Source organism: Prionailurus viverrinus, chromosome A1 (assembly GCF_022837055.1).
Source record: "Prionailurus viverrinus isolate Anna chromosome A1, UM_Priviv_1.0, whole genome shotgun sequence".
Taxonomy (NCBI): Eukaryota; Metazoa; Chordata; class Mammalia; order Carnivora; family Felidae; genus Prionailurus; species Prionailurus viverrinus.
Genome location: NC_062561.1, coordinates 176,730,125 through 176,755,700, shown reverse-complemented (window position 1 = coordinate 176,755,700; position 25,576 = coordinate 176,730,125). Strand labels below are relative to the sequence as shown.

Sequence of the window (25,576 nt, the reverse complement as noted above, 5' to 3'; positions counted from 1 at the left end):
AGACTATTGGATAACGATTTCCAAAAATTGGGTTACAAGCATATGGCTATTCGGTAGCAATCTCTACTGAATGCAGCTCGGAGCCTAAAGTGCTGAAACAAGTTTGTCAAGTTTTGCCACGTTACTGCAATCTTAAGTGGCAGACAGGTTATGAATTTTATTTTTGCATTTGTTTCATGTTGTTGACTATATGGAAACAGGTTTTAGTTGCCTTTGCTTTCTTAGTAAAAGTAAAGCTTTTATGGGGCACCTGGGTGGCGCAGTCGGTTAAGCGTCCGGCTTCAGCCAGGTCACGATCTCGCGGTCCGTGAGTTCGAGCCCCGAGTCAGGCTCTGGGCTGATGGCTCAGAGCCTGGAGCCTGTTTCCAATTCTGTGTCTCCCTCTCTCTCTGCCCCTCCCCCGTTCATGCTCTGTCTCTCTCTGTCCCAAAAATAAATAAACGTTAAAAAGTAAAGCTTTTATTGAAATTACTAGAAATCAAATCACTCTCTGCTGAACCCTGGGTACTTTTGTGCTTTTGATGTTTTGGAAGTGTTAAAAATAAAATGTAGTAATAATGTACCTTACACATAGAGGGAGTAAAATTGCCCCTTTTTGATCTGTGTCCCATCGGATGCAGCTTATTGTCTCCTTTTATAATTAAAAGCTATTTTAAAAGTGGTTTGTGGCTGTTTGTGTTTGCAGGATCGCCCCAGGACATTTGACATGCACTCCCTGGAGAGTTCCCTCATTGACATTATGAGAGCTGAAAATGATTCCATTAAAGGTAATTCAAAAAATCTAACTATTTGGTTTTAGCGAATAGTTAAACGTTTGTATTATCTATGTAATCTCATGAGCAATACGGCAAATATTATGGGTGCATATTTTGTATGTAGTCAGTTCCATCAACTTTATACATGGACCTCTCTTGTGAAAAAATCAAACGTATTTGGTGGGCGTCCACTGTGGGCCCTTCCCAGTACCAATTAAGAGAGCTACAAGAGTTCTAATTTAATGGGAGACACGAACCATACACTTCATTTTTTTTTTTTTTTTTTTTTACATCTGAGGCAAAAAGTGCTCAGTGTCTCAAACCTCTATGTGTCTCTGCTCTTGATAGTGACTGGACACTAGTCAGAGTCCAAATGCTGATAGAGGTTTTGGTCTAGTTTCACATTTTTAAAAACGGCCAGTAGTTTCCAAGTTAAAATGAAGTTTTATTATTGAAATAGTTTTTATGGATTATGTTAGGAAAAAATAGTGTTCTTTCTGCATTCTGGTCTCAATTCTATTGCTGACTGGCTCTGTTATTTTGGATCGTACATTTTCTTTTGCCTAGGCCTTAATTTCTCATCTTTATAGTAAGAGGCTTAGCCTCACTGTTAAAGTAAGGCACTTATAATGGGTAAGCTTTACAAATAAAATATAGATGCCTGGACCCCATTCCACGTATGGGACGGGACTTGGCGTGTCAACTTTTCAGTGTCTCACGTGATGCTCACCGGTAACCAGGACTGAGAATTACCAGACTGGGTATTCTCTAACGGCCCTTCCAGCTCTGATTTTGTGAAAACTACCCCACAAAATAAGATATTTTTCTGCACATAAATGTCAGTTTACTGGAAAGCAGGGTTGGGTTTTTTTGTTTGTTTGCTTGTTTTTTTTAAAGAAATTTGGAACGCTGGATACATTTGGTCATCCCACTTACCTGTTCGTTCATTCATTCATCCATTCATTTGTTCAGTGTTTATGATCCTACTTTGTGCCAGACGCAGCTTTGCACTAGGGTCAAAGGTGGCAAGACAGCCTGTTGCTTTAAGTGGTGACCAGCCTGGCCTGGTTTTCATTTGAGTTTGGTTGATTATATTACTGCTGCAGTCAAACTTTTAAGTATTTTTTCAGCAGATGAACAATGGTACATTTTTTTCAGGAGAGCTTTTTGAGGTCTGGGGAGATGAAAAATAATATGTGAAAAAAGTATGCATCCAGCTGTTGAGATAACTTTGCCATAATTAAGAATATTTTTGAAGATCTTTACGGAATTCCCCATATAATTCTGACGGGTGACTCTAACCCAGATACACACTGTTTCTGAGGGAAGATGATCTCTTGTTCAGAATTTATTTTTGCCATTCCTTAGCACTCTGACTTGGGGTCAGCCTCTTTGATGTGTCTTTCTGTTTTCTCATCAGAAGAGTGAGGAGAGTGTAAGGCCCTTTCTAGCACCAGAAAAACTACACACTCTTAAATTAAAAGTATAAGCTAAAGGAGAAATGTGAATATGGTCTGTAGATTGTACCAACGGCAGTTTCCTGGTTTGTACTCTACTTACGTAAGGTGTCACCACTTGAGGATGCCGTATAAAGGGTACATGGGATCTCTCTGTACTATGTTTTGCAACCTGCTGTGAATCTGCAATTATCCCCAAATTAAAAGCTAAGTACAGAAAAAGTAGCTGAAGGTAAAGGACATTTGTTTATTCTTAATGTATTCGATTCCTTCAGCAACTTTCTTTTTTTGGGTCGGGGGAGAGCCTCTTATGTACTTGATACAAGGGATAATAAATAATCAGAACTCATTTTTCACGATAAGTGCCTGTTTCTTTTTATTTCATGATATTTTATTTTATTTATTTATTCATGATAAGCACATTTCAGAGAAAACACAGTTTCCAAACGGTAGCAGATGTAAGCAGTTTATTACGTGATGCTTCTAAGAAGCAAGCCCTAACTAGTACTTAGGTGAGAAATAAAAGTTTGCACACATTATTCTAATAGGATTAACAGTAGCATTTCTTTGATTTATCAGATGCAGCCAGAATATCTCTCAGGTTTATTTCTATTTCTTCTAGTGTGCTGAATCATTGTATAAAGTTCTGCTTTTATTCTATATTCCCCTTTCAATTTCTTCCTACCAACTTTTACCCAAATCAAGTTTCTTTAAGCTGATTCTGTAGGGATAACGAAAAATTAAGTCCGATGACAGAAAACATCAAATCTGATCGGCCTGGTCTGGAAACATAAAGGTTTTGTAAAAATAGTGATTTATAAAAGGAAGTGCGGCAAAGCGGAAAGGCCATCGGTTTTGGGGTCGGATCTGGATTTCAATTGCCATTCTGTTGCTATGGTTTATAGTGGTTGGAAGGATTGAATGCTATGATATATCCATGAGATCCAGCACACTGCCCAGCCTTGAAAGCACTCAATAAATGGTATAGATTATTACTAAATATCTGTTAAGTCTATTTTCAAGCCTATCAAATGAGAAACTTAGCTCGAACTTAAGCTTAAATGCCAAAGTGACTTAAGTATATTAAGTGAACTTTGTCCCTTTTTTCCTTTAAAGAGTAGTAAAGAATTCATACATGAGTTCTTTGTCCCAAAATGTCAGAGTATAGTTATGCTTGATTTTTTGTATTTAAAAAAAAAATTTCTTTTAATGTTTATTCATTTCTTGAGAGAGACAGAGCGTCAGTGGGGGAGGGGCAGAGAGAGAGAGGGAGACCTAGAATCCGAAGCAAGCTCCAGGCTCTGAAGTGACAACACAGAGCCCTACATGGGGCTCGAACTCATGACCTGAGCCGAAGTCAGATACGTAACCGACTGAGCCCCCCAGGTGCCCCAGCTTGATTTTTTTGAAACCAAGATGATGAACTTTATATTACTGTAGTCTGTTACCACCGAAATGTAGTTTGGCTCGAGGAAATACTTTACCTCTTGTCAAGCTCCCTTGGTTTAGATAGCTACTAGGAAAGCTGTGCTCGATTTTAACAGTGATTCTATTGTGAGATTTTTAAAAAAAAACTTTTTTTTTTTCAACGTTTATTTATTTTTGGGACAGAGAGAGACAGAGCATGAACGGGGGAGGGGCAGAGAGAGAGGGAGACACAGAATCGGAAACAGGCTCCAGGCTCCGAGCCATCAGCCCAGAGCCCGACGCGGGGCTCGAACTCGCGGACCGCGAGATCGTGACCTAGCTGAAGTCGGACGCTTAACCGACTGCGCCACCCAGGCGCCCCGAGATTGTTTTTTTAAAGGTGATAACAGAAGTTGAATATCTTAAAAAAAAAAAAAAAAAACCACAACAACATACCGTCCTTTTAAAGTAAATATATAAAACCTGCCAATCCATTTTGAAAATAAAGAACCCCTCCAGTTGCTCTGCTACTTTAGAAATGGAGAAAACAGAATATGGGCCTTGATTCTGTGAGACTAGTAGAAAGTAATACGCCTCTCAGAAAAAAAAGTATGAGAATTCAATGAAAAGAATTTGAGAATTAAAAAGAGCCCACCATGTGGAAGTAAATTTTATATTTGGGTTTATTTTATCTTAAAAATAATTTCATAAAATATATTATGAATGACTTCACTTACTTTTAATCCTTCGTTTGCAGTTCCTTATAGAAATGTGATTGTTGAATGTGTTTAAAGTTGATATAAGACCTAGAAGTTGGATGGATTGATATGGCTATATTATTCATCTAAATTAAAAAAAAAACAACCTAGGAAACGAAATTTTGCTTTTCCTTTTGGGGAAAAAAAATCTCCTTTAATGTAGTGTGGTTTAAAACTTAATTTTGCAGTCAACAGACAAAATGCTTAATAGGCCTAGGAACCTTCAAATACAGCTTTTGAGTATCTTTATGAACGTGTTGTTGATTCCAACTGGCTTGTTGAAAACCTTTCATCTTTTTAAAATTTTTCTTAACATTTTTAACAAATGTGCTAAAGGAGGACCTGGCCTTCATTTCATAATTTATATTAGTTTTGTTTACAGTTGAAGTAGTTTCTCCAAGAATATTAAGGCTACTGTCATTTTCTTCATGGACAGAGAATTAGCTCTTTGGGAGGAAAAGGGTCTTGCCTCTACCTTATCTCCATGTCCTTTCTCTGATCAGCTGGCATGTCTGTATGTTATTTTTATCCACGAAATTATATATTGCATTTTCCATAACCAATGCCGGTAATAGTCCGTAGAAGCCTTTCCCCAGAGACCGATTTCATTTTCTTTACTGCACACCCAGTCTCGTAAGCTAAGAGCGTGAGCCATTGACAGATTTTGAATTTTGATCTCCCAGTGGCAGGTTGCTCATTGCCACAGAATTATTAGGCTTATCAAGTATTTTCTTCACCTGGACAGAAGACTCTTTTACTGTTGTAGGTGGTCAGCTGATCATTTGGGGGGGATATTCTATCTTACTGTTATTTGTGTTTTTTCTTGCCTGTGAAATTGGTACTTACTGTTTAGAAATGGAGTAGCGTGAAATATATTAAAACCACATGCGAGCACATCTGTTTTCAGCCTTCTGAAGCATGGGCTGGACACAGTGAAATAAAAGATTCACAAAATGGTATTATATTCAGTGTATGGTAGGAAAGACCTCTGACGATTAGGAGCCTTTTTTTTTTTTTTTTTTTTCCTTTTCTGTCTGGGAAGGGAATGAAAGAGTATAGATGTAAACCAAAAAGTAGCTGTTAGGGAGAGGAAGCAGAGGGAGGCCGCACTGGAATAAAGAGAGAGAAATAGTACTTGAAAATTATCAGATGTCAGATGGAGTAAAACAATCCACAGTTTCATAATAGTGGCTGAGTATTTTAAATCCTGTATATGGAAGCAACTTAGTATATAGTTTGCTTCATTTCACTAGAAAGCCAAATGAGACAGCAAAATTATTGCGAGAATAAAGGCAAATCTGTAAATTGTCAAAACATTATAGTTGTTCTTCAGGTATCAACTAACTAAATTATGAGTCAGAACATCATCCTCTTTTTTCCTCAGAATATTGTGAAATTGGAATCTTCTTGTCTTTATATTGTTACAGAATGTATCTTGCTTTCATTTTTGGAAGAGGGACTAAAAGTATCCACCCAGTGAGTTTCAGGCATCTTAAATGCTTGACTTGAATGTAAGCAATAAGGATTGCATTCAGAAGTGCACGTTGTTTCAAGTGCCATTTTTTTTACATATCCCGTGGTGCCCAAGAAATCTATTGCATATGTAGAGTAAGCAGTGGGAGTATGTTACACACTTAGACATTACTGCCACACTTGCTTCATGCATTCATTTAATAAGAATTTATTTTGAGAGCTGGATCTACTCCAAAAACGCGATGTATTCAATTCCCGGCTGCCGAAGGTATTGTGACCTTGCGTTTTAAAATATTTTTGATATACGTTTTTCTTTCTCTATTACACATTAAATCTGGGGGCCCTTCCCCCCCCCCCACTATTTTTCATTGCTGTGGATTTGTTTGAAACAAATGCTTAAATGAGTAGGCAAGTGATGATTCCATCTGTGCCTCATTTCTTTGTTGCTAAGCAAAAGAATTTATAATGATCTCTCTAGAAGAAAATCATGAAACTCTGTTGAAAGTTGAGTACACAAAGCCTGTTTCATTTATTTTGCATAAGTTTTTTATGTCGCTGTAAGAGAATGACCTTTGGGATAATTTAAATTCCTTACAGTAGGGGGGAGGATAAAGTTAGTGCTACTTAAAAATAGATACCATAAAAAAGAGCCAGGAAGCCTTACATTTTTCTTTGATACCCAATTCTTTTAATAATCCTATATTCCAAATTGCAGCCATCTAATTCTGTAGTTTAAAGAACAGATGTTGCAAACTGATACAGATGTTTTAGAACATATACTGCAGAGTGACTTTATGTATACTTGAGATAGCTCCAAAAACTTTTTATGAGAGTTGTTGAAAATAGGACTACATTTAATATCATTGTTATAAAATTGGATTTTGGAGTGAATAAAATTATAAAAAAGAAAGGAGCTCTGACTAAAAGAAGTTCCGCTGCTGTAATGTTAAAATGACTGATTCCAAATGGTAGTGAGGGGATATCATTTCTTGTAGTATTTAACCTTTTCCCAGTTGAATCAGTTTGCCTGTGGCAATTCTGCACCCCACGCCTCCATCGCTTTTGTAAAGGACAAGATGAACGTTTTCCTTTAAGGGAGATTTAACAGAGCGTGATACAAAGTACCTTAAAGAAACGGATAGTGTAAACCAGCTAATTTTGCTCGTGATTCTTAATCAAATTTCACCTTCCAAGTAAATGACTGTTACTTGGCGTCAGATGTCTTCTGGTGAATTGGGGGCATCTTTAAATATCTTGAAGATTCAGAGTCCACCAGGCAGCGGCTCTGAAAGTCGGGCGGGATCCTTCCTGAACTCGGCTGGTTCCGTCTTGCTCTGTTTGGATGATACCAACTTAACTCAGAGCGGCATGGCAGGGGAGTGGCTAAGGCCTCTGGAGAGAAGAACGTGGCCTTGCTTCTAGAAGCTTCGTGAGTAATAGAGTTAAGTACACAGCAAAAAAATACAATTTAAACTCGACTGCAGTGAACTGTGTGTGTGGCTGTTTAGAAATGAAACGAAGCGGTTTCCTCTCCTTTCGCCCTCTCCCTTTTATGACCGCTGAAATGGAACATCCTCAACACTCCTTCTCTTTTGCTTGGCTTAGCGGTGCCGCAGGATGGGACCTGGGCTTCTGTGTTGAGGTAACTTCTTTTGTGAGCCAGGAGAGGACAAAGTAGCGGGGCATGATTTCCTTTGTATCACCGACGCAGGGTATATTCTTAATTGTGAACCACTGTCCGCTCTCTGGTTTACCACCGGTCAGGATCTGTTGGATTCCTCAAGCACTGTGTAGGCAGAGCTTACAAAGGTGTGGATTTTGACCAGCACGGCTTCACTTTTTCAGATTGGGGATTGCTTTTGTTTTTGGTTTTGTTTATTTATTTTGTTTTCGGGGGGGGGGGGTGGGGAGTGGTGGGGATGGCTGGGAGAACAAAATGTGATGTGTATGAACAGAGCATTGGACCTTTAGCCTCTGAACTGAAACCCGCTCTGTCCATAGTAAACACTCCTTGCGCTGTGTCCAGACCCTCCTCTGCCCAGTTTATTAACGTAACATGTCGTGGTAAGTAGATTCTTTGCCCTGTACCCTCCACACATTTGTGATAGAATATTGACTTTTGTTTTTATTTGTTCTGAAACTCGTGTAAGCAGTTGTCACAAAGGGGGAGTTTGTCTTATGTCATCCATGATGTGGGCCCAGAATTACTTAAGCAGTCCTCTTAATCCTGAGCATGGAGCACAAAGAATCTTATTTTGAGTCCATGAAAATTCAGTGATCCTCTTAAAACATTGTTAAACTCCTGATTTTACCTGCGTGAGAGGTGAGGGTAAAGGGGCATGGGGGGGTGGGAGGGGGGTGAGAGTGAACTGTTTATAGAAGGTTAAAGATCCGAAACATTTCTTTAAAAGAAGCTTTTAACTTCGTAACCTTTCCCCCCCCTTTACAATTGTGTTAAGGCTCCCATATTTTATGGCTGTCGTGGCTTAATTTTGTTGGATGTACGTTCAGATCAGGGACTGGTGATGGAATCAACTACACGTGACAGTTAACACTTAGAAATAACAAGAAAATAGTAACTTGGGAAAAAAAGGCAGCAGTCAGGTAGCGAATTAACAAGTGCTTTTCTGCAGTGTTTTGCCCTTTCAGTGTTGTGTACAACTTAGTAAGTATAGGTATTGCCTTATGGACAGGCAATAATATTATTTTTCGTTCAGAAATGAAATCAGAACGATATTTAGGCAGTAAAGTCTTCAGACTTTGTCAACAGTTTGCCAGCGTTACATATTAGGGAGCTTCCTACACTAGAAAAATAGTAGAAGGAAGTCCAGAATATTTATAGAGATCCATTTTGTTCATGCCCTGCCTCCAAATAAATAATAGTATATGTGCACCTTTTGGTAGTGTCACTTAGTACTTTTGGTCTCCCTTCTATATTCTAAAATTCTCCGGAGAGGGGACTTGCTCTCTTATTTCGTGACAGGTAGTAAACCAGCCCTGAATACTAATAGCTACATAACGGAAAAGTCTTTTGATAATGGGGTAATACAGTAGGGAGTAGTCTGCAAAGATCTTAAGACTTTTCCTTGACCCTGTGATCTATAATCCTTGAATATGTTATTTGCCAACTTGGAGCTGTCATAAAAATATCCAAGATTCTCTTTGCGTTCAGTTCAGTGACAGGAAGGACAGATCAGTTGCACAGTTGTGCCACAAAATTATTTCTTCCTTGATAGGCATGGAATTTCCACATGACTAGTGTATGCAGGTGATTCATTTAGCACCTATATATATATATATACCCGGTACGGTGAATTTCTCTACCCCACAGCTCCTTATTTTTTCCCCCTCACGTTGCCACTATCCTCACTACTAAAGTTACAAGATGGAAAAGAGAGAAAACTCTCACAAGAGAGAGTCTGTTGTTGTTCAGCGCTAAAAGTTTGCAAAAGGAGTACTTTTTAACTAATTTTGAACTAGTTACTACTCTTTGAATCAGGTATTGAGATGGCCAGGCTGCCTCTGGGCTTCATTATTTTGTCTAATTGACTGATTCTGAATTCAGTCCCACGGCCAGTGCGCTCTGGTCTAAAAGCAAGGCTTTGTTTTATTCTGGGTATTACCTGGTAACCAGTCAATTAAGAACGTTAGTGGAACTCTGAAGGGAAAGCAGTTCCATAATCTCTTTGGAATCCAGTTGGGCCGATGCCAGTTGCTATACATCGGGAAAGAGAAGGAGGAATCAACCAATTAGAGGACCCTTTTTTCATTCTCAAGAAACCCACAATAAGTGCAAATCTCAATTCTGAAGAGCAGTCGTGATTAATTGAAGTATAAAGAACTTAAAACAAAAAAATCTAACTTCTACTGGCCCTAATATTCCAAATAATAAATGCCTAGTATGGTTCATTAAATACGGGTATTTAAATTAGCCACTCCATCTCTTTGTTGTAAATGATCAGTGGTTGTTACCTTCTAACCGACTTTCCCAAATTGTGAGGAGTGAAAAGAGAAGCATTTAGGATCGTGCTCCAACCTGGCTCTGCCATTAGCAGTAATAAGGCCTTCGGTCCATCAGTTCTCTCTAGATTTTGGTTTCCTCCCCTGGGAATGGAAGGATTGAACACCATGACCTTTAAACTACTGTTAGCAATTCCACCAAGTCTCTCTGACGTGGTGTTCCTAAGTGACAAAATTGCAGAGTTTCGTAGTTTAATGACGAAAAGTAGCGAATGGGTTTCGTGTGGGTTTGGGCGTGGCAGTATTTTATACTGATTAGTTGTAGAAAGGGTATACCAGGAATCAAATAAATGTAGTCAGCTGAATGAAGGCTTTGTTTTTAGACTGCATCTTTTCTTTTTGAGATAGGCCTAAAAATATTATGTTTAGGAAGCCTTTGTTTAAACTTGGCGTCATGGAATGTTTTTGTTCTCCATTTGTGGACCATGGGCCTCTTGAACCATGAGAATTATTTGATGGGGCCCCTATGAACCCATTAGGACTAAGCATTCCAGTTAGGTGATAGATATATCATTTACATATGCAGGATTGTCTTTCAGAAGCATGTGGATGCTGATGTAATGTAATTAAAATACATTTCAAGGTGTTGCTAAATTCATAGTAGCCTTCTATTGTTAAGGTGGTTTGTTGTTGTTTTACCGGTAGTATTCATGGGAGCGGGGGTTGGGGGTCTCATTTGTTAGTGTGGTGGGGAGGCTCTCCGAAACTTTTTTTTTTTAATATTTTTTTAATGTTTATTTTTGAGAGAGACAGAGACAGTGTGTGAGCAGGGGAGGGGCAGAGAGAGAGGGGAGGCACAGAATCCGAAGCAGGCTCCAGGCTCCGAGCTGTCAGCGCAGAGCCCGACGCGGGGCTCGAACTCACAAACCGGGAGATCATGACCTGAGCTGAAGTCGGCCGCTTAACCGACTGAGCCACCCAGGCGCCCCTAATTGTTCTTCTTTAAACTGCCATTGGAATGTACCCCGTTACCAAAAAGAGCGTAGCATAAGGAGGAATTTAATACAGGAGATGGTGAGGATGGAGACATAGAGGAATGAGGAGCTGAACTTGCCTTACCCTAGATTATTAGCTCCACCAAAATAGCACTTTGGGACTTTGTCTCTGACGTCTGAAACCATCTTTTTGCCCTTTGAGGCAGGGCTAGGAGCGTGGGCTGTTTAGCCTACGTCTGGCGCAATGCTAGGGTCTGGGGGAGCCCTGCGACAAGGGGCACACGCGCTCTGGGGTTGGGTAGCATGGCAGCCCCTGATAGCAGGGGGAGACAGCCTTCTTTAAGGCCCACGGTTTGAGCTCCTGCTTATATTCCAGTTCCACAAATATTTGAGCACACTCTATGCACCAGGTAGTAGTAGATCAGAGGACACATTCGATGCCAGTCTACGGTTTTCTTTTTTGAGGTAGACCTGGACGTTCTGTGTAGCAAGCAGTGTTAACAACCACTTCCAAGTGGAAGAGCTCATCCTTCTGATACTGTTTCTCTGACTTTCACTCTGTGCCCCTTCTGGGATTTGTGTAACTTAAATCCTTACCATAACCTTTTATGTGAGTTTTGTGATCTCCATTTTACAGTTGAAGAAGTTGAAGTTCAGAGAGACACAACAGCTTCTGGAAGAGTCACTCATCCATCACTCAACTAACTGGTACCTAGAAGGGAACACAGAGCTCCTGGTTCCTGGTTTAGTAGCTTGGGTGTTTATTATGTGGCATTTAAGAGGAAAACATAAAAAGAGCCTGAACGTTTTTTTTCTTCTTATTTTATTTTATTTTTTTTAGTATGCTTTAGACAGAGAATAGGCGTTAACGTTTCTTAATTTTTACTTAGGACACTGGGTCAGAATTGAAGATCTGCATTTTATCGTAATGTACTGTAAAAGATTCAGATCTCAAATCTGCTGGTTTCTTACTGAAGGTTACATTATTAAGGGTAGAGGTCAAAATAGGATTGCTGAGAGAACGTTTCCAAGGTGGCTTATTTTCCCTGATTCTGATTCACCAGGTCTGTCATGAGACTGAAGCATGCGTATTCTCCAAGTGATTCAAATACACTGCTGTCTTGCCCCACGGTCATCTTCACTCACTTTGTGAACCACTTTGGATATAAAATCTAAAGCTGTGGGAGGCCATTCATACAACAAATACATATCAAGAATCAGCCATGTGCCAGGCACTATTTTAGGCTGTTGGGATATATCAGGGAATAAAAGCAAAGACTCCTGGCCTCATGCATCTTATCCTTCAAATAATTAGCAGATATCTTGGAATAATAGCTTGTTTGTTATTTAGTTTTGAAGGCTAGTAAGGCAGAGGAAGCCTCAGTGCCTTAAATATCGATAGGAGAAAATAAAAACTGGGCCTTCTGAGAAACCACAAAAGGTGAAATTACATCAGGCGTGAAATTCAAGTGCATTCTTCATTAAGGTTCAATAAAGTCATCAGACTTTATATTAAATAAGTGATTAGATGGGGCGCCTGGGTGGCTCAGTTGGTTAAGCGTCCGACTTCGGCTCAGGTCACGATCTCGTGGTCCGCAAGTTCGAGCCCCGCGTCGGGCTCTGGGCTGATGGCTCAGAGCCTGGAGCTTGCTTCCGACTCTGTGTCTCCCTCTCTCTCTATCCCTCCCCCGTTCATGCTGTGTCTCTCTCTGTCTCAAAAATAAATAAACGTCAAAAAAAATTTTTTTTAAAAATAAGTGATTAGAGTTGAGGATAGGTATGTATGCAGAAAGCCAGTTAATGACTCTGCCGATTGCTTTTTGGGGGTTGGACTTCAGTAATCAGTTTCAGGAGCAGTTTATCACTCTTCTCTAAGTTCTCAATCGTTTGCAAGCAACTTGGCTTCTGGCATCTAGAGATTTCATAAGTTTGTCTTGATCTTTTATGTTCATGTCAGTACAGAGAGCCGTGTCTCAAAATCATTTGTACCTTGGGGTCAGATCGCTAATTCTTCGTTTATTCGCTGGTTCTTTTAAAATGTGTCTCTTGTAACACATGCCTTTTTTAATCAAACTTTTGCCAAGATAGGAGAATTTCAATTTACTGCCTTGGCTTTTTTCTGGATTACTTAAAACTTTACTACCCGTTGGTCTGTATTTCCACTTTTCTTTCCATTATATTATCTTTTTGTTTTTGTTTTTCAAACTGGCTTTTGTTCATTCAAATTTGGACAAAAACTATGCCTAGTTTTTTAAGCTTTAAAAATTGCTATTAATCACTGGTATCATAACATCCTCTTAAGGCAAGTTATCTTGTTGCTCTGTCCTCTAAATGTAGCATCCAGAGTCAGAAGGCCTCTGGCAGGGATAAAAATAGCCTTCCTGCTTGCCGGCTTGTTGTTGGTTTACTGGCAGTAGGAAATCTTTTGAATTCCTTAATCGGGTCAGCTGTTTGCTAGTTTCTCTCTAGACATCCCCTTCTGCCTGAAATTCTTAGTTGCTTTTTGTTAGGTCTTGCAACTTTGTACCTGCCCTGAGTTCCAGTCAAAGCCATCCTTCTTTTTTATAGGAAATCTATAATCTATGGAAACTTACCCCTTGACTTTCCCTGTCTTACGGATAAATGTTATTGTTTGGCCACTATTACAATCTCTTACCACAATTGAAAAATAAATTTGAGGCATTGGTACAAAAGGAAGACCTCCTTGGTTTTTTTATAAGGAACATTTTTCAGTTGAATTTTCAGTTTTCATTTCCTAAAACACTTCTGCTACTTGGCCAATTTGGCTATTATAAAGGTAAGGAGTTTGATGTTTTTCCCCCTTCACTCCCCCAAAGAATCACATCCGTTTGTAACCAAGAACACCAGCAAGCTCTCCTCTCTCTGAAGCTGAAAAATCCCCCAGATGGCCACTCCCTTCTCCAAGTTTTCAGTTTGGATCTTATTTGGCTAAAACAAATCCTTCCTCTTTCTTTCGTAAGTGGAAGATTGTTGGTTATCTCTGGCTTGTGGTCTCAGAGGGCAAAAGATTTAATGTTAATAGAGCACCTCTTCCGTACCGGGGACTTTTCTGAGCATTTTGCAAAAATTGTGTCGTGAATTTCTCAACAACAGCCTTGCAAAGTAAATGGAAATACTTGTTTTACCGAGGCTCATAAAAGCTACGTAATTCGACCTAGCTCACAAGACGGGAATTGCTCTGCCTCTCTACCCTTTCTACTGCATGTTCCGGGGCAGAGAGACCACCAATTGCTGGCTTTGCTTCATTTGCTTCAGCTATTTATGGAGCATCTTTGCTCGAGGCTCTGGGAGGCAAGACCTCCAAATGTGTCCTGAAAGATTTTGTTGCCTTAGAGAAAGAGGGAGTTTAGGGATAGGTAATTCAAGTATCGTGTAAAGGGTGTTGTACGGAGTGCATGAGGTTGTCTGAACCAGAGAGCCAGTGGTTTGGGCAGGCAGGGAGGACTTCCCATAGGATGAGAAGCTACCTGGGCAGAAGGGTGGTGGCTTGAGTGGTGAGACACTGGGAGTAGAGAGAGGAGGGCATTCCAGACAGAGGGTGGAACCCGGAAGTAAAAGTTAACGGGCCAGTAGTTCTGGACTAGCTAATGGGGGAAGGGAAATGGCAGTGTGGAAAGATGAACCTGGGGAGATAGGCAAGAGAAGTCAAGAATTTTTAGTAAGCCCTGGGTTTTAAAGTGAAAGCCAGCTCTTTCTCAGAGAAGGGTTTTGTTTAGCGTGAAGTGTGTCTGCGTGTGATTTAAATGTCTCTTTGGATGGGTGAGGGGCCAGATTTGCCAGCTGATGTCAGTCCCAGCCAGTTCCTCCTTTGTGATTTCGCATGGAGACATCTTTACTGGAGGCTGGTGGTATCACAGATAGGTTAGGGGGTAGAATAAGGTCAGTGGAATGCATTAGTAAAAATAATTACACTGGGGCGCCTGGGTGGCGCAGTCGGTTACGCGTCCGACTTCAGCCAGGTCACGATCTCGCGGTCCGGGAGTTCGAGCCCCGCGTCAGGCTCTGGGCTGATGGCTCAGAGCCTGGAGCCTGTTTCCGATTCTGTGTCTCCCTCTCTCTCTGCCCCTCCCCCGTTCATGCTCTGTCTCTCTCTGTCCCAAAAATAAATAAAAACGTTGAAAAAAAAATTAAAAAAAAATAATTACACGATTAAGTGATAGAACATATTGAACACATTTTACAATAGTTCCTATTGATATGTGTTCTGCATCTGTCTAAGTATAAATTTGGTATTCAGAAACTGAATTTTTTGTACATCTCTTTGAGCCTCGCTCTGTGTTGTCTAGGTCCCCACAGCGCCATCTTGCTGCAAGTCTCAGGCAGTGTTGGTAAAAACCGCAGATGCAGAAAGGCAGGTAGAGAGCAACAACACCTTTAAAAACTCATTGGTGGCAGTATAGCTTTGACTTGCTTAAATGTGAGTTAAAGAAAATTAGCAGGGACACTGCAGTGAAACAAGTGTATATGTATGTATGTATGTTGGTACTGTGTATAAATCTTTACTCTGCCTTAGAAATGGGCCTAAGCCTATATACTTATCCTTTTCCTGTTAGAAAATTTTAATGGTGTCCACTGAAAACCCTTCTCTTTTCCTTGGAGTGTCCAGGTTTTTGTAGGGTGAGTCAATCAAAAAAACTCAGACTTTTACATCACTCGTTACTTTATATGGGACTGCATGGCTGTATTTTGGGCAACCTTGCAGTTATCCCGTATTATCGTTCCTTAGCCTACACACGTCACCGACAATGCTGGCATGACTGAAAAAGAAGGTTGTGGCATGAAATCGAATAGCACTATGGAACATTTGACATTTTTCGGTGTTTGTATATGTATATTTCTGTGTTTGAAATAGTAGCGTTTATTATATCATTTCCTGCCGAATCATCAGTAGCAGTAATATCTGGGTAATGTTTTAGAAAATAACTTTTTCTCTAATTTTGAAAGTAATGCATACATATATATACTCTAATGTATCAGAGTATCTCCTTCTAGTCCTTCCTCCTTTCATCTCATTGACGAGGTTACTTTAGTTTTCGTCTTAGTATAATAGTACATAGTGTTCTTTTGGGTACTTCTGCCCCCCCCCCACCCCCCCATCAGCTGTTCTTATTCTGGTTGGTAAATATTGGTTCTGCAACTTGCAAATGCCTGGCATAAAATTGGCTAGCTGGGGTACAGATCTTTTCCGAGCTGTAGAATTTGGTAGTGTAGTTCCCCAGAGTCTCACACTGTATCAGTTGCCTGTATTTGGCTAGGTTGAGTCATAGCACCAAATATAGTCTCTGCCTTCTGCATGATGTATGCCGGGCTCCTGGCTCCAAATGCCCCAGCTGGTCTCCAGGGACTACTATTTTTCTGTCATAATCTCCCTTAAGATTAGGATGGCTAGCCAGGCAGTATTTCTATATGTTCATAACATAATCAATACTAAGAGCCTTCCAAGATTGAATTTTATCCAGTAGGTTCACTTTGCCTGAAATCCCAGTGTCCTCCTTCTCCCTTGAGAAATTCAATTCTAAATGTGCCAAAACCTGGGTTATATTTATAGATAGATGAGTTATCAAAAAACCAACCAAACAAAACCCACAAACACTGGATTATATTCATATTCAGATAGCTCATTTATTTTTGTTCTACTTCACTTTATTCATTTGTAAAATGCTGGTATTTTAATTTCAGTGGAATGAGCTCATTGAATGCTTACCTGGTACTCAAACAGGAAACTCAAGGTACCTAGGTAAAAGTCTAATTCTTAAAGGGGGCTATTATGATAAAGAGATAAAAAAAAGAAATTTAGATGATTACCTAACAAGGTTGGCTGTTGCAACATAGTTAGAAATAAAACTTAGTGAGTTAATCTAGAAAGGGAGTTGCCTTTTGGGGAAGGTTGCACTGGAAAAGGGTGAATCTGAAGAGAGAAAAAAAAGAAAAGATTTGAAAAATCCCCTCCCCTGGGAACAAAGGAAGAGAGTACTGTCAGACAAAAGAAGGGATTGTCAGTGATCTAGCTGTGGAATAGAAACCGCAGAAATGTCTGTAAAAATTGGCATCCGTAGAACAGAGGGAATATTAGCACAGAAATGAAGGGTGTACAAGGAGAATGAAAAGGCTTATGGAAGACTTGAATGTCCCATGGCACTTAAAATGAGAGTTTATGGAAGATTTCCAGAAAGGAAGTGATACATGTCATCCATAATGGATGTCGTCAATGGATGACTCTAGATATTTTAATTGTAGAAAGAATTTACAGAAGGGTAGGGCAGTCAGGTTAAGGAAGCATTATGAAGTTTTAAAAAAAAGTTTTTTGAAAAAAAATATCATTGCGTATATTTTCTGAATTGAAGTAGAAAACATTACTGATTGGTTCACAAAATGTCACAGGTGTATTTGTTACCTGGAGGCCAAAATTGATTCCAGCTTGACAGGACTCATATCACAAGACCAGGTTAGAAAATTAAAAACAAGTATCACTTTCAGAGTTAAACTATGAACTTGGCTGTTGATTCTTCAGTGCCCTATTGTCTTAGCTGAAGGGTAGAGTTACTGCATTCAGAAGTCCGAAGAGCAGGAAAGGTGTCAAAGGTCACCTACCTTGGCGGTAAAGGGTAGGATCTCCTCAGAAGCTGTGTGTTGAGGCAAACTCTGAGAACTGAGTTAAGGACATTTTTGTGCCTGTCAAGTTGAAATATTCTTCTTATCTCTCTCTCCTTAAAAGAGATACCCAAAAGGTGAGTTTCTGATAAGGTGGAACTTGGTTTGTGTAAACTGGGCCAGCCAGTTTGGTCATTTGTCTTTTTTGGATTCTCATTGTTGATTATCCCTTCTTGGCATCAGATAAGAGGCATTTAGTTTATATGGAACAGTTCTGGTTTCACCTGGAATGTTAGCATTAAAAAAAAAAAAAATAGAATATCTTCTTAGAAGTAAAACATTTCCTTTTAACTTCGATTAATATAGTTAAATACTTTTGTTTCTGTGTTGACTTACATCAACTTAAAAAATGAAATGGTAAATGAAAATGGTATGTATCATAGTTCTCTTATTTACTAGAGGGTTTTTGCAGCAATAAAATTTATACATGTGTTCCATTACAGAAAATCAGCTGCTACTTTGAGTTAACTGATTCAGAAACACTACTCACCCGCCCCTAACTTTTTTAACAGTTAAGGTCATGTTCTTTTTCCAGCATCACCAGTCTCTGCTTTAAAAAAAAAAAAAGAAAAAAAAAATGCTTGTGACAGATCATACAATCCAGGCTTATAGTTAAAAGCAGTTTAGATGGAATTCGCCCGACTTGGATACTTGGCTGTGTATATTAGCGTTAAATAATTGAGCCAACTTTCATGAAGCAGTTGAATATCAGAATTAACTTTTACCTCCTCCTTTCCTATTTCCATCCCTGGCTTCAGTCTAACTAGGAGCAAACTGAAATTTAAGTGAAATAATTAACAACTTAATAATAATCCTTGTATTTGGCCTTAACGTATAGGAAAATTACGAAGTTCAGATTTTGTTTCATATTAGACTCCCAAGTTTTGGACATGGGTTAACTAAAGCTATTAGCAATAGAGCACAGTTTGCTTTTTTCATGGCATGAGGTCGTTTCTTTGGAGACTATTTCAAAGAAGCAGAATTTGAGAAATCGAAAGATAGTTGAGGCCTAAAGTTCCTTTCTGAGGAGTTGTAAACATATGGCTGGTGGAGCGATAGGACCACATATTAGCTCTGGTTCCCATAGTGTTTCCTGGAGCTAGATAGAGCCTCCTGGCATGTTGGAAGGCTTGCCTCAGCCTTAAGGCGTGCGAGAACCTCTGCGTACCCACTTTTCCATACCTTCGGAGAGTCTGCTGTGATTCTGTGGGATTAGAGTTTAGTGTGCTATTTCCTAATGAAATGTCTGTAGTTAGGAGTCAGTTTTCAATTCTCACACTCTTCCCCGCTTTACAAAGTGCTGACCATGGTAGATAATTAACAGTCACGTTCTCCTATTCGTTCTTTAGACTTGTAGAGGGTTTTCCGCCATTCTTAGGAAGGCGGGTGCAGATGAACGTGTAGAATATGGAGACTTAAAACTGTTGCCCCGATAATGTTTATAATTTACAGTGTAGAACTAGGGGTATGGTGTGTACCCAGAAGTAGTACATGGTACTATGTGGTGTAGATATTTAGAAACTCCTCCAAAACAGAAATGTAATTCCTTATAAATGGAGAGATCCACCCCACTGCTGTTTCCCTCCCTTTATTTGTGGCTACCAATTTAGAAGATGCTGTGGCTTCCAAAAATTTTAGTGCCAACCCAACTTCTCTTTTGATGGACATCCTGGGTGTCCACTGTAGGTTCAAAACTAGATTTCGAATCACCTCAAAATCAGAAGTAAACCAACCCGGCATTTATTGAGCACCTGTTGTGCTCTGGGCATTGTGCTCTGGGCTTTGATATTTTCTGTCACATGTAAGTACAGTGATATGTTTTGCTTACCTTCTGTGCATTTCCTCCCAAATGAGAATTTAAACCTATTAGTGTGTCTGTACATGTAGTTATAAGCCTGGGCTTTTGTTGTGAATTATATAGAGAAATCTTCCTGCTACTTACGTACTTTTAAAAACGCACAAAAAAACCGCACACCTGAAAATTTTCACACTTATGGAGCAAAAAAACTATCATGATGAGTTTGTGTTAGAACATAATGTTATAAAGGAAATTACTTTGTGTGGGAATTTGGAAATTAGAGAGCAAATAGTTAAATATGAGGGATATTTTATTTTCCCACTTTCAAACTTGCCCTTTTTGGATGTTTGTGAACATGCTGATTGACATGTCCTCTGACTCATTGTGTTCATTAGCACAGCAAAGTTTTATCCCATAATAAAGCTTTTTAAAAATACCTTACCTATTAAAGCTATTAATTCAGCTTTGTTACAAATACGTTTAAACCATCTATGAAAAAAATAAATTTAGTAACGGCCTTCTTTTACCTTCAGGTCGTCTAAACTATTCATATCCAGGATCCGATAGCTCTCTGCTTATTAATGGTAAGTGATAATTGATTTACCCTAGTGAAGTTCACAGAACTGAACCAAGTTAGTGCTAGATGAGAAAATATAGTAGGTATGCTTTGACCGGTGGAAAAAAATGACATTAGTTTGTTCTGTAATCATAATTGCAAGTTGCTATTAATCTGTTAGCTGTATAATGAATAATTATGTTTCCTCCTGATTGTGGCAGGAACTTTTTAAACTTTGAGAACCAACTGATTCTCTGTCTTGAAATTGGTGACAGGATACATGAGAATCACATACTGATACATAAAGAACGGTTTAATCTACCCTTAGATTCTGTAGAGTGACCTTTGAAATGTCAACATAAAAACCATTTCCATGTAGTTAGAAAAATGTTCCAGGGGGAAAGGAGGGTAATCAGAGATCTGAAACCAGAAAAAGCAGCCTGAGACCACAGGGCTTGACATTGTGAAGGACAAGGTCATTCACTGTTGGCTGTCTAATGAGAACAAGAAGGATGAAGTTTTATTGGCCTTTACAGTGCCTTTGGTAAATTCTCCGTTCTGGTTCTAAATATTACCCCATTGTACTATCGAGTTCTCTTTTATGCGCATTTGCTGAAACAGACTAAATTTCACCAGGAAGGGGCATCTACTCCTAGAAGGAATTAAAGAATCAAAAAGTGTCTGTTTTGTTCTACTATCGTTTAATTGGGTAGAATTCAAAAGACACATTGACTTCTTTTCTACTCATCCACTATTGAATATGGATCTTAAATTTGTGTGTTCACAATGCCTTCTATCTGCCAAAGTTTAAGTCCCACCATCTCGAAGAAGTATTCCCTGACGAAATAGCCATATTCTCATCATTCCAAAAACGAAATCAAACCAAACAAGCAAGCAGAAAACCAACACACCACCTTGTACTCCTTGTCCATGGTATGTCATGAATGGAGGATTACAAATTATTTTTGTGACTGGATCTGCTTTTATGTTTGAAATCAGTATTCTGAAGGACATAGGATCGTTGAGTCAGGAAAAGTGAAAAGAAATTTGATTGGTGAGAATTGCGAGGGATGCGTCAGATCCTCTGGAGACCGTACAGTTTATAAAAGCCTCACTTATTATCAGACTCTTCATGCTACAGCTACCAGAAATAATGTCAAAATATAATACTTCAGCGTAAATGTGTGTAGACCGAAAACCAAACCCAGTGGTGATAATGACATCGAGATAAGGGGGAATAATATAAGGGGTTGCCATTACAGCAGGATCTTTGCTTTTCTTGTGAACGAGTTCCAGAGTCTGTGTGCTGGAAATGGCGGTGAACCCAAGATTTGAGATATTGATGTGTGATCTTAGGCAAAGTGGCCAAGTCTTCTTTGTCTCACTTTCCTCATGCAGTTGCTTAATTAGATCATTTGCCTCTGGGGTCCATCTTTGTTGAGGCGAGACTCTCTCATGGGTTTTCTTTAAAGCTTAAATTCACTTCAAAATTTTTAGAGTCTAATATTATATTCCCTCCTCCCCCCTGCCATTAATATCCTTTTTTTTAAATGAATAGATTAGTTTTTGTGACCCCTACTTGGCAAAGAAAAATAAGGGTAACTTTCTCCCCCAAATAATTATATTCTGACATTTTACTGGTCCACAGACTCTATGGTTTTTGCTGTTACATTCATGGAAATTTTGTGTATTAGATATACTGGCTGAGGTTAATATGGTCTCAAACTGAAAGGCAGGAAGATAAAGAACAAAGAGATGTCAAAGAGGGAGAACTTCCGGTTCCTTAAGCAGGATCGCAGAGTGGGGTTATGACTACCGTAGTCTCAGATCTAGTGTTCATCTCAGAGGGTCCTAGAACTTGATTTTGTCAGATTTGATCAAGTGTCAGTTTTTAATCACCAGCCAACTAGGACCAGATGCCAATTTATACATTTTTAATACGGAATAAAACTAGGTTGACCGGATGCTGGAGTTGGCCGACAGGGTCATTTCCTCCCCGGGAGCAAAATCCAGATTATTGCAGATTACTTTAAAATCCTGGAATTGAAACAAGGTGGGGACGGAGGGACGTTGAGGCAGTTTTCAGTCATCTTGATGAGATGGGGGCATTGCCTGTTCTCTTCAGTCAGGTTTATGAAGCATCTTCTATGGTGGATTGCTTCTGTAGAGAAATTACTCTTATTCATGTGTTGCGTTTTTAGTAACTTTGCTGTCAATTTAGCTCATGTTTTGGAAATCTAGTGTAAAGCATTAATTGCACTTAATGAAGATAAACTCACAAATACTACCCATTTCACAGAATTGAGATGAAGATGAAATGCATGTAAACCACTTAGCATAATACATGGCACACAGTCAAATTAAAATAATTAGAATGCTTAGGAATAGATGCTAAAAATTTGTAAGGAGAAAACAAGGGATTAAGAGGAGTCTAAGAATTGTCTATAGTTGACCATGCTTTCTTTGTCTGATTATTAACAGAGGGGCGCCTGGGTGGCTCAGTCGGTTAAGCATCCGACTTCGGCTCAGGTCGTGATCTCGCGGTCCGCGGGATCGAGCCCCGCGTCGGGCTCTGGGCTGACCGTTCGGAGCCCGGAGCCTGCTTTGGATTCCGTGTCTCCCTCTCTCTCTGCCCTCCCCCCACTTCTCATGCTCTCTCTCTTTCTGAAAAATGAATCAACATTAAACAAAATTACAATAGATAACGTGAAACTGTATTCATTTTGAATTACAGTCCCTTCCTGTCTTATGTCCTTGCAGTCTTTTCTGAACACTGAAGATAACAGCCTAGTTCATTGTGCTGCTATATATTCATTATTAAGTTTAAGACTTCAAGGAGGGGCGCCTGGGTGGCGCAGTCGGTTAAGCGTCCGACTTCAGCCAGGTCACGATCTCGCGCTCCGTGAGTTCGAGCCCCGCGTCAGGCTCTGGGCTGATGGCTCGGAGCCTGGAGCCTGTTTCCGATTCTGTGTCTACCTCTCTCTCCGCCCCTCCCTTGTTCATGCTCTGTCTCTCTCTGTCCCAAAAATAAATAAATGTTGAAAAAAAAAAAATTAAAAAAAAAAAAAGACTTCAAGGAACTATAGGAGCTTTCCTTCCCTGCCCACCATAAATCATCTGTTCATGTTTTAAAACCTTTATAAAAGTGGTTATGTAGCTATTCGACTTTGTGTAACCTGCAGTGTTTCAGAGTTTTTTTTCTTCCAAGCCACTGTTGAGTGGAAAGACATTTCTCTTTTGTTTGGAGAAAAATGTGTAAGAATTGTTTACTCTTTCTCCCATGAACCTCTGAATTTCGACTATGATTTTTATCGTATAATTTGTTTTGAAATTTTCAAGCAATCTCCAAGGTTTTTTTTGGAAAAAAGTAGGGTTTAAATCCTCAATAAATAAAAAGAAAAAAAGATTCAGAATGTTCAGAGTGGTCTACCAGCTTCAACAGTTTATACTGAGTTTATATTGGAGTAGTGTTGGGATTTGCATGTACAGAGGTAAGAAGGGCTTACTCATCTGGTAGATCAAATTACTTTTTTCCCCCTTGGCCATGCTCAATCATCAGTTTTCATACTATGCAGTGACCTTCATATACCACTCATGACTTTTAAAAGACACTGCAAGTATAATTCAACAGATAATAATTGATAACTATGCTAAGAATGTTGTAGTGCACATTCTGGGGAATTATTCAATTTATTGCCGTTATCAGTTGTAGAGATTTTTTTTTTTAAGGGACATTCACAGGGGAAATCCTTGGGTTTTAAGTGTATAAAACCCCCAAACTTCGTAGCTACTTTCTGGATGCTGTATTCATTTGCTAGAGCCGCCTTAACAAGTACCACAGACTGGTGGTTTAAACAGACATTTTTTTCCTCGGAAGAAATAAACTCCAGCTTCGAGTCTTGGAGGCTAGAAGTTCAAGATCAAAGTGCCAGGAGGGTTGATTTCTTCTGAGGCCTCTCTCCTTGGCTAGATGGCTGTCTTCTCTCTGTGTTCACATGATTTTGCCTCTGTGCATGAATGGTGTCCTAATTTCTTCTTATAAGGACATCAGTCATTTTGGATTCGGGCCTACCTCAATGACCTCATTTAACCTTAAGTACCTCTGTAAAGATCCTGTTGTCAAATATAGTCCCATTCTGAGGTCCTGGAGGTTAGGACTTTAGCATAGGAATTTTGAGAAGGGGACACAATTCATCCCAGAACAGATACCTTTTCCAAATAAGTTTTATGTAATAGGAATATAGTTTAGAACATCCATTTCATGGTTATGAAAAGCAAGCCTGAAACTGACTCAGTTTCTCAGCCAAGTCAGAAAGGAGCTTGGGCCAGACTATCCTCAGGTTCCTCAGATTCCTTGGTGTAGCTTTGAGACAGACATCAGATTAAAAGATTAATTTTCCCTTTACCCATCTTGAGAATTTATTTTGCCTGAGAAGACTAACGTACAACTACCACCACCTCTGTATAAAAGTATTCGTGCTTGGTACTTTTTTTTTTTTTTTTTTAATGCGTATTTATTTATTTTTGAGAGAGAAAGAGAGTTCAGGCAAGGCTGAGAGCGCAGAGCCTGATGACGGGGCTTGACCTCCTGAACTGTGAGGTCATGACTTGAGCTGAAGTCAGCCGCTTAACCGACTGAGCCACCCAGGCGCCCCTGAGCTTGGCACTTTTTTTTTCCCAACCTCCCATTCCGCTGCTTCAGCCCATAGGATTAACTGCTTCAAAAATAGAACTCCTGGCAGGGAAAGTTATAGAATAACAGCGAAATATATTAGGTTTTAACAGATTCATGTATGTATTTCCTTTTCTCTGTGGATGTCTTTTACTTGGAAGCACCCATTAAAATATTTGTTTGTCCCAGATAGGAGATTCGTAAGAGATCTTTTAAAGGTTAGCATAGAACAACAACTCTTAATTATAGTTCTTTGGAATGAGAGGAGGAAGATTGTTTGCTTAAGGGTTGCAGGGCGGTGGGGTGGGGGGGGGGGGGGTGGCGACATACACAGAAATCTATGAAAAGAGAGAGGGTATAATTTACCCAGGAGAAAAGTAGATTATAGTCACTTACTGAAAATGTATATAATATGGTTCTAGTTGCTAGAATAAGGAGCATGTTGAAAGATGCCTTCCTGAAAAAGATAATATGAAAACATTGTAAACTCTAAAGTGCTCTGCGGTTGTTAGCCTTAGAATAGTAATGAAAAGCCGAGAGTAATTATTGAAGACCAACCTCAGAATATAGACACATGAGTTTACTTTTGTGGAGGGAGAAAATTACTATTTACTGAACATCTGACTATGTGGTCATGATATATACATAGGCTATCTTTTGTCATTCTCTAATCAGCTCTCCATTTTTATAAAAAACTGAGGGTTGGGGATATAGAGAAACGAGAGTCACATCCTCTGCCCTTCTCTAAAATAGCTCTTCACACATAATGTATTTGTCTCATCTTATCCATATCTTTGAATATCATACCAACAAGTTAGCGTAAACACAAGCCAACGTGACATAGGAGATTCTAACTGTGAAACGTAGATTTAAAATTTGGGACACTGCGTCCATTACATTAGGGGTAGATTTATAAAATGATTTAAGATGATTCTCTGCCTCTTTGTTGAATTGTAGGCCCCAGTCTTTATGATGATTGCCTGCTTTTTGGTTCTACCATCTTCATTCTTTTAGCTTCCAGCCTTTGATTTATATCTTTTTAAATGACTACTAATTTGACTAATTCCCCTACG

At 39.4% G+C, this 25,576-nt stretch overlaps 1 protein-coding gene across 4 annotated transcripts in view; it reads left to right on the top strand.

The window, feature by feature from the left end:
• The window catches only part of CPEB4 (cytoplasmic polyadenylation element binding protein 4), a 70,371-nt gene that overhangs the window by 21,495 nt on the left and 23,300 nt on the right, over nt 1-25,576 (top strand). For 3 of the 4 annotated variants that reach the window (XM_047853291.1, XM_047853284.1, XM_047853278.1), the window contains exons 2-3: nt 686-767; nt 19,809-19,859. In XM_047853291.1, coding sequence (XP_047709247.1) covers nt 686-767; nt 19,809-19,859 — 133 coding nt within the window. The remainder of the gene's footprint in view (nt 1-685; nt 768-19,808; nt 19,860-25,576) is intronic. The other variant, XM_047853298.1, reaches the window with a different exon arrangement.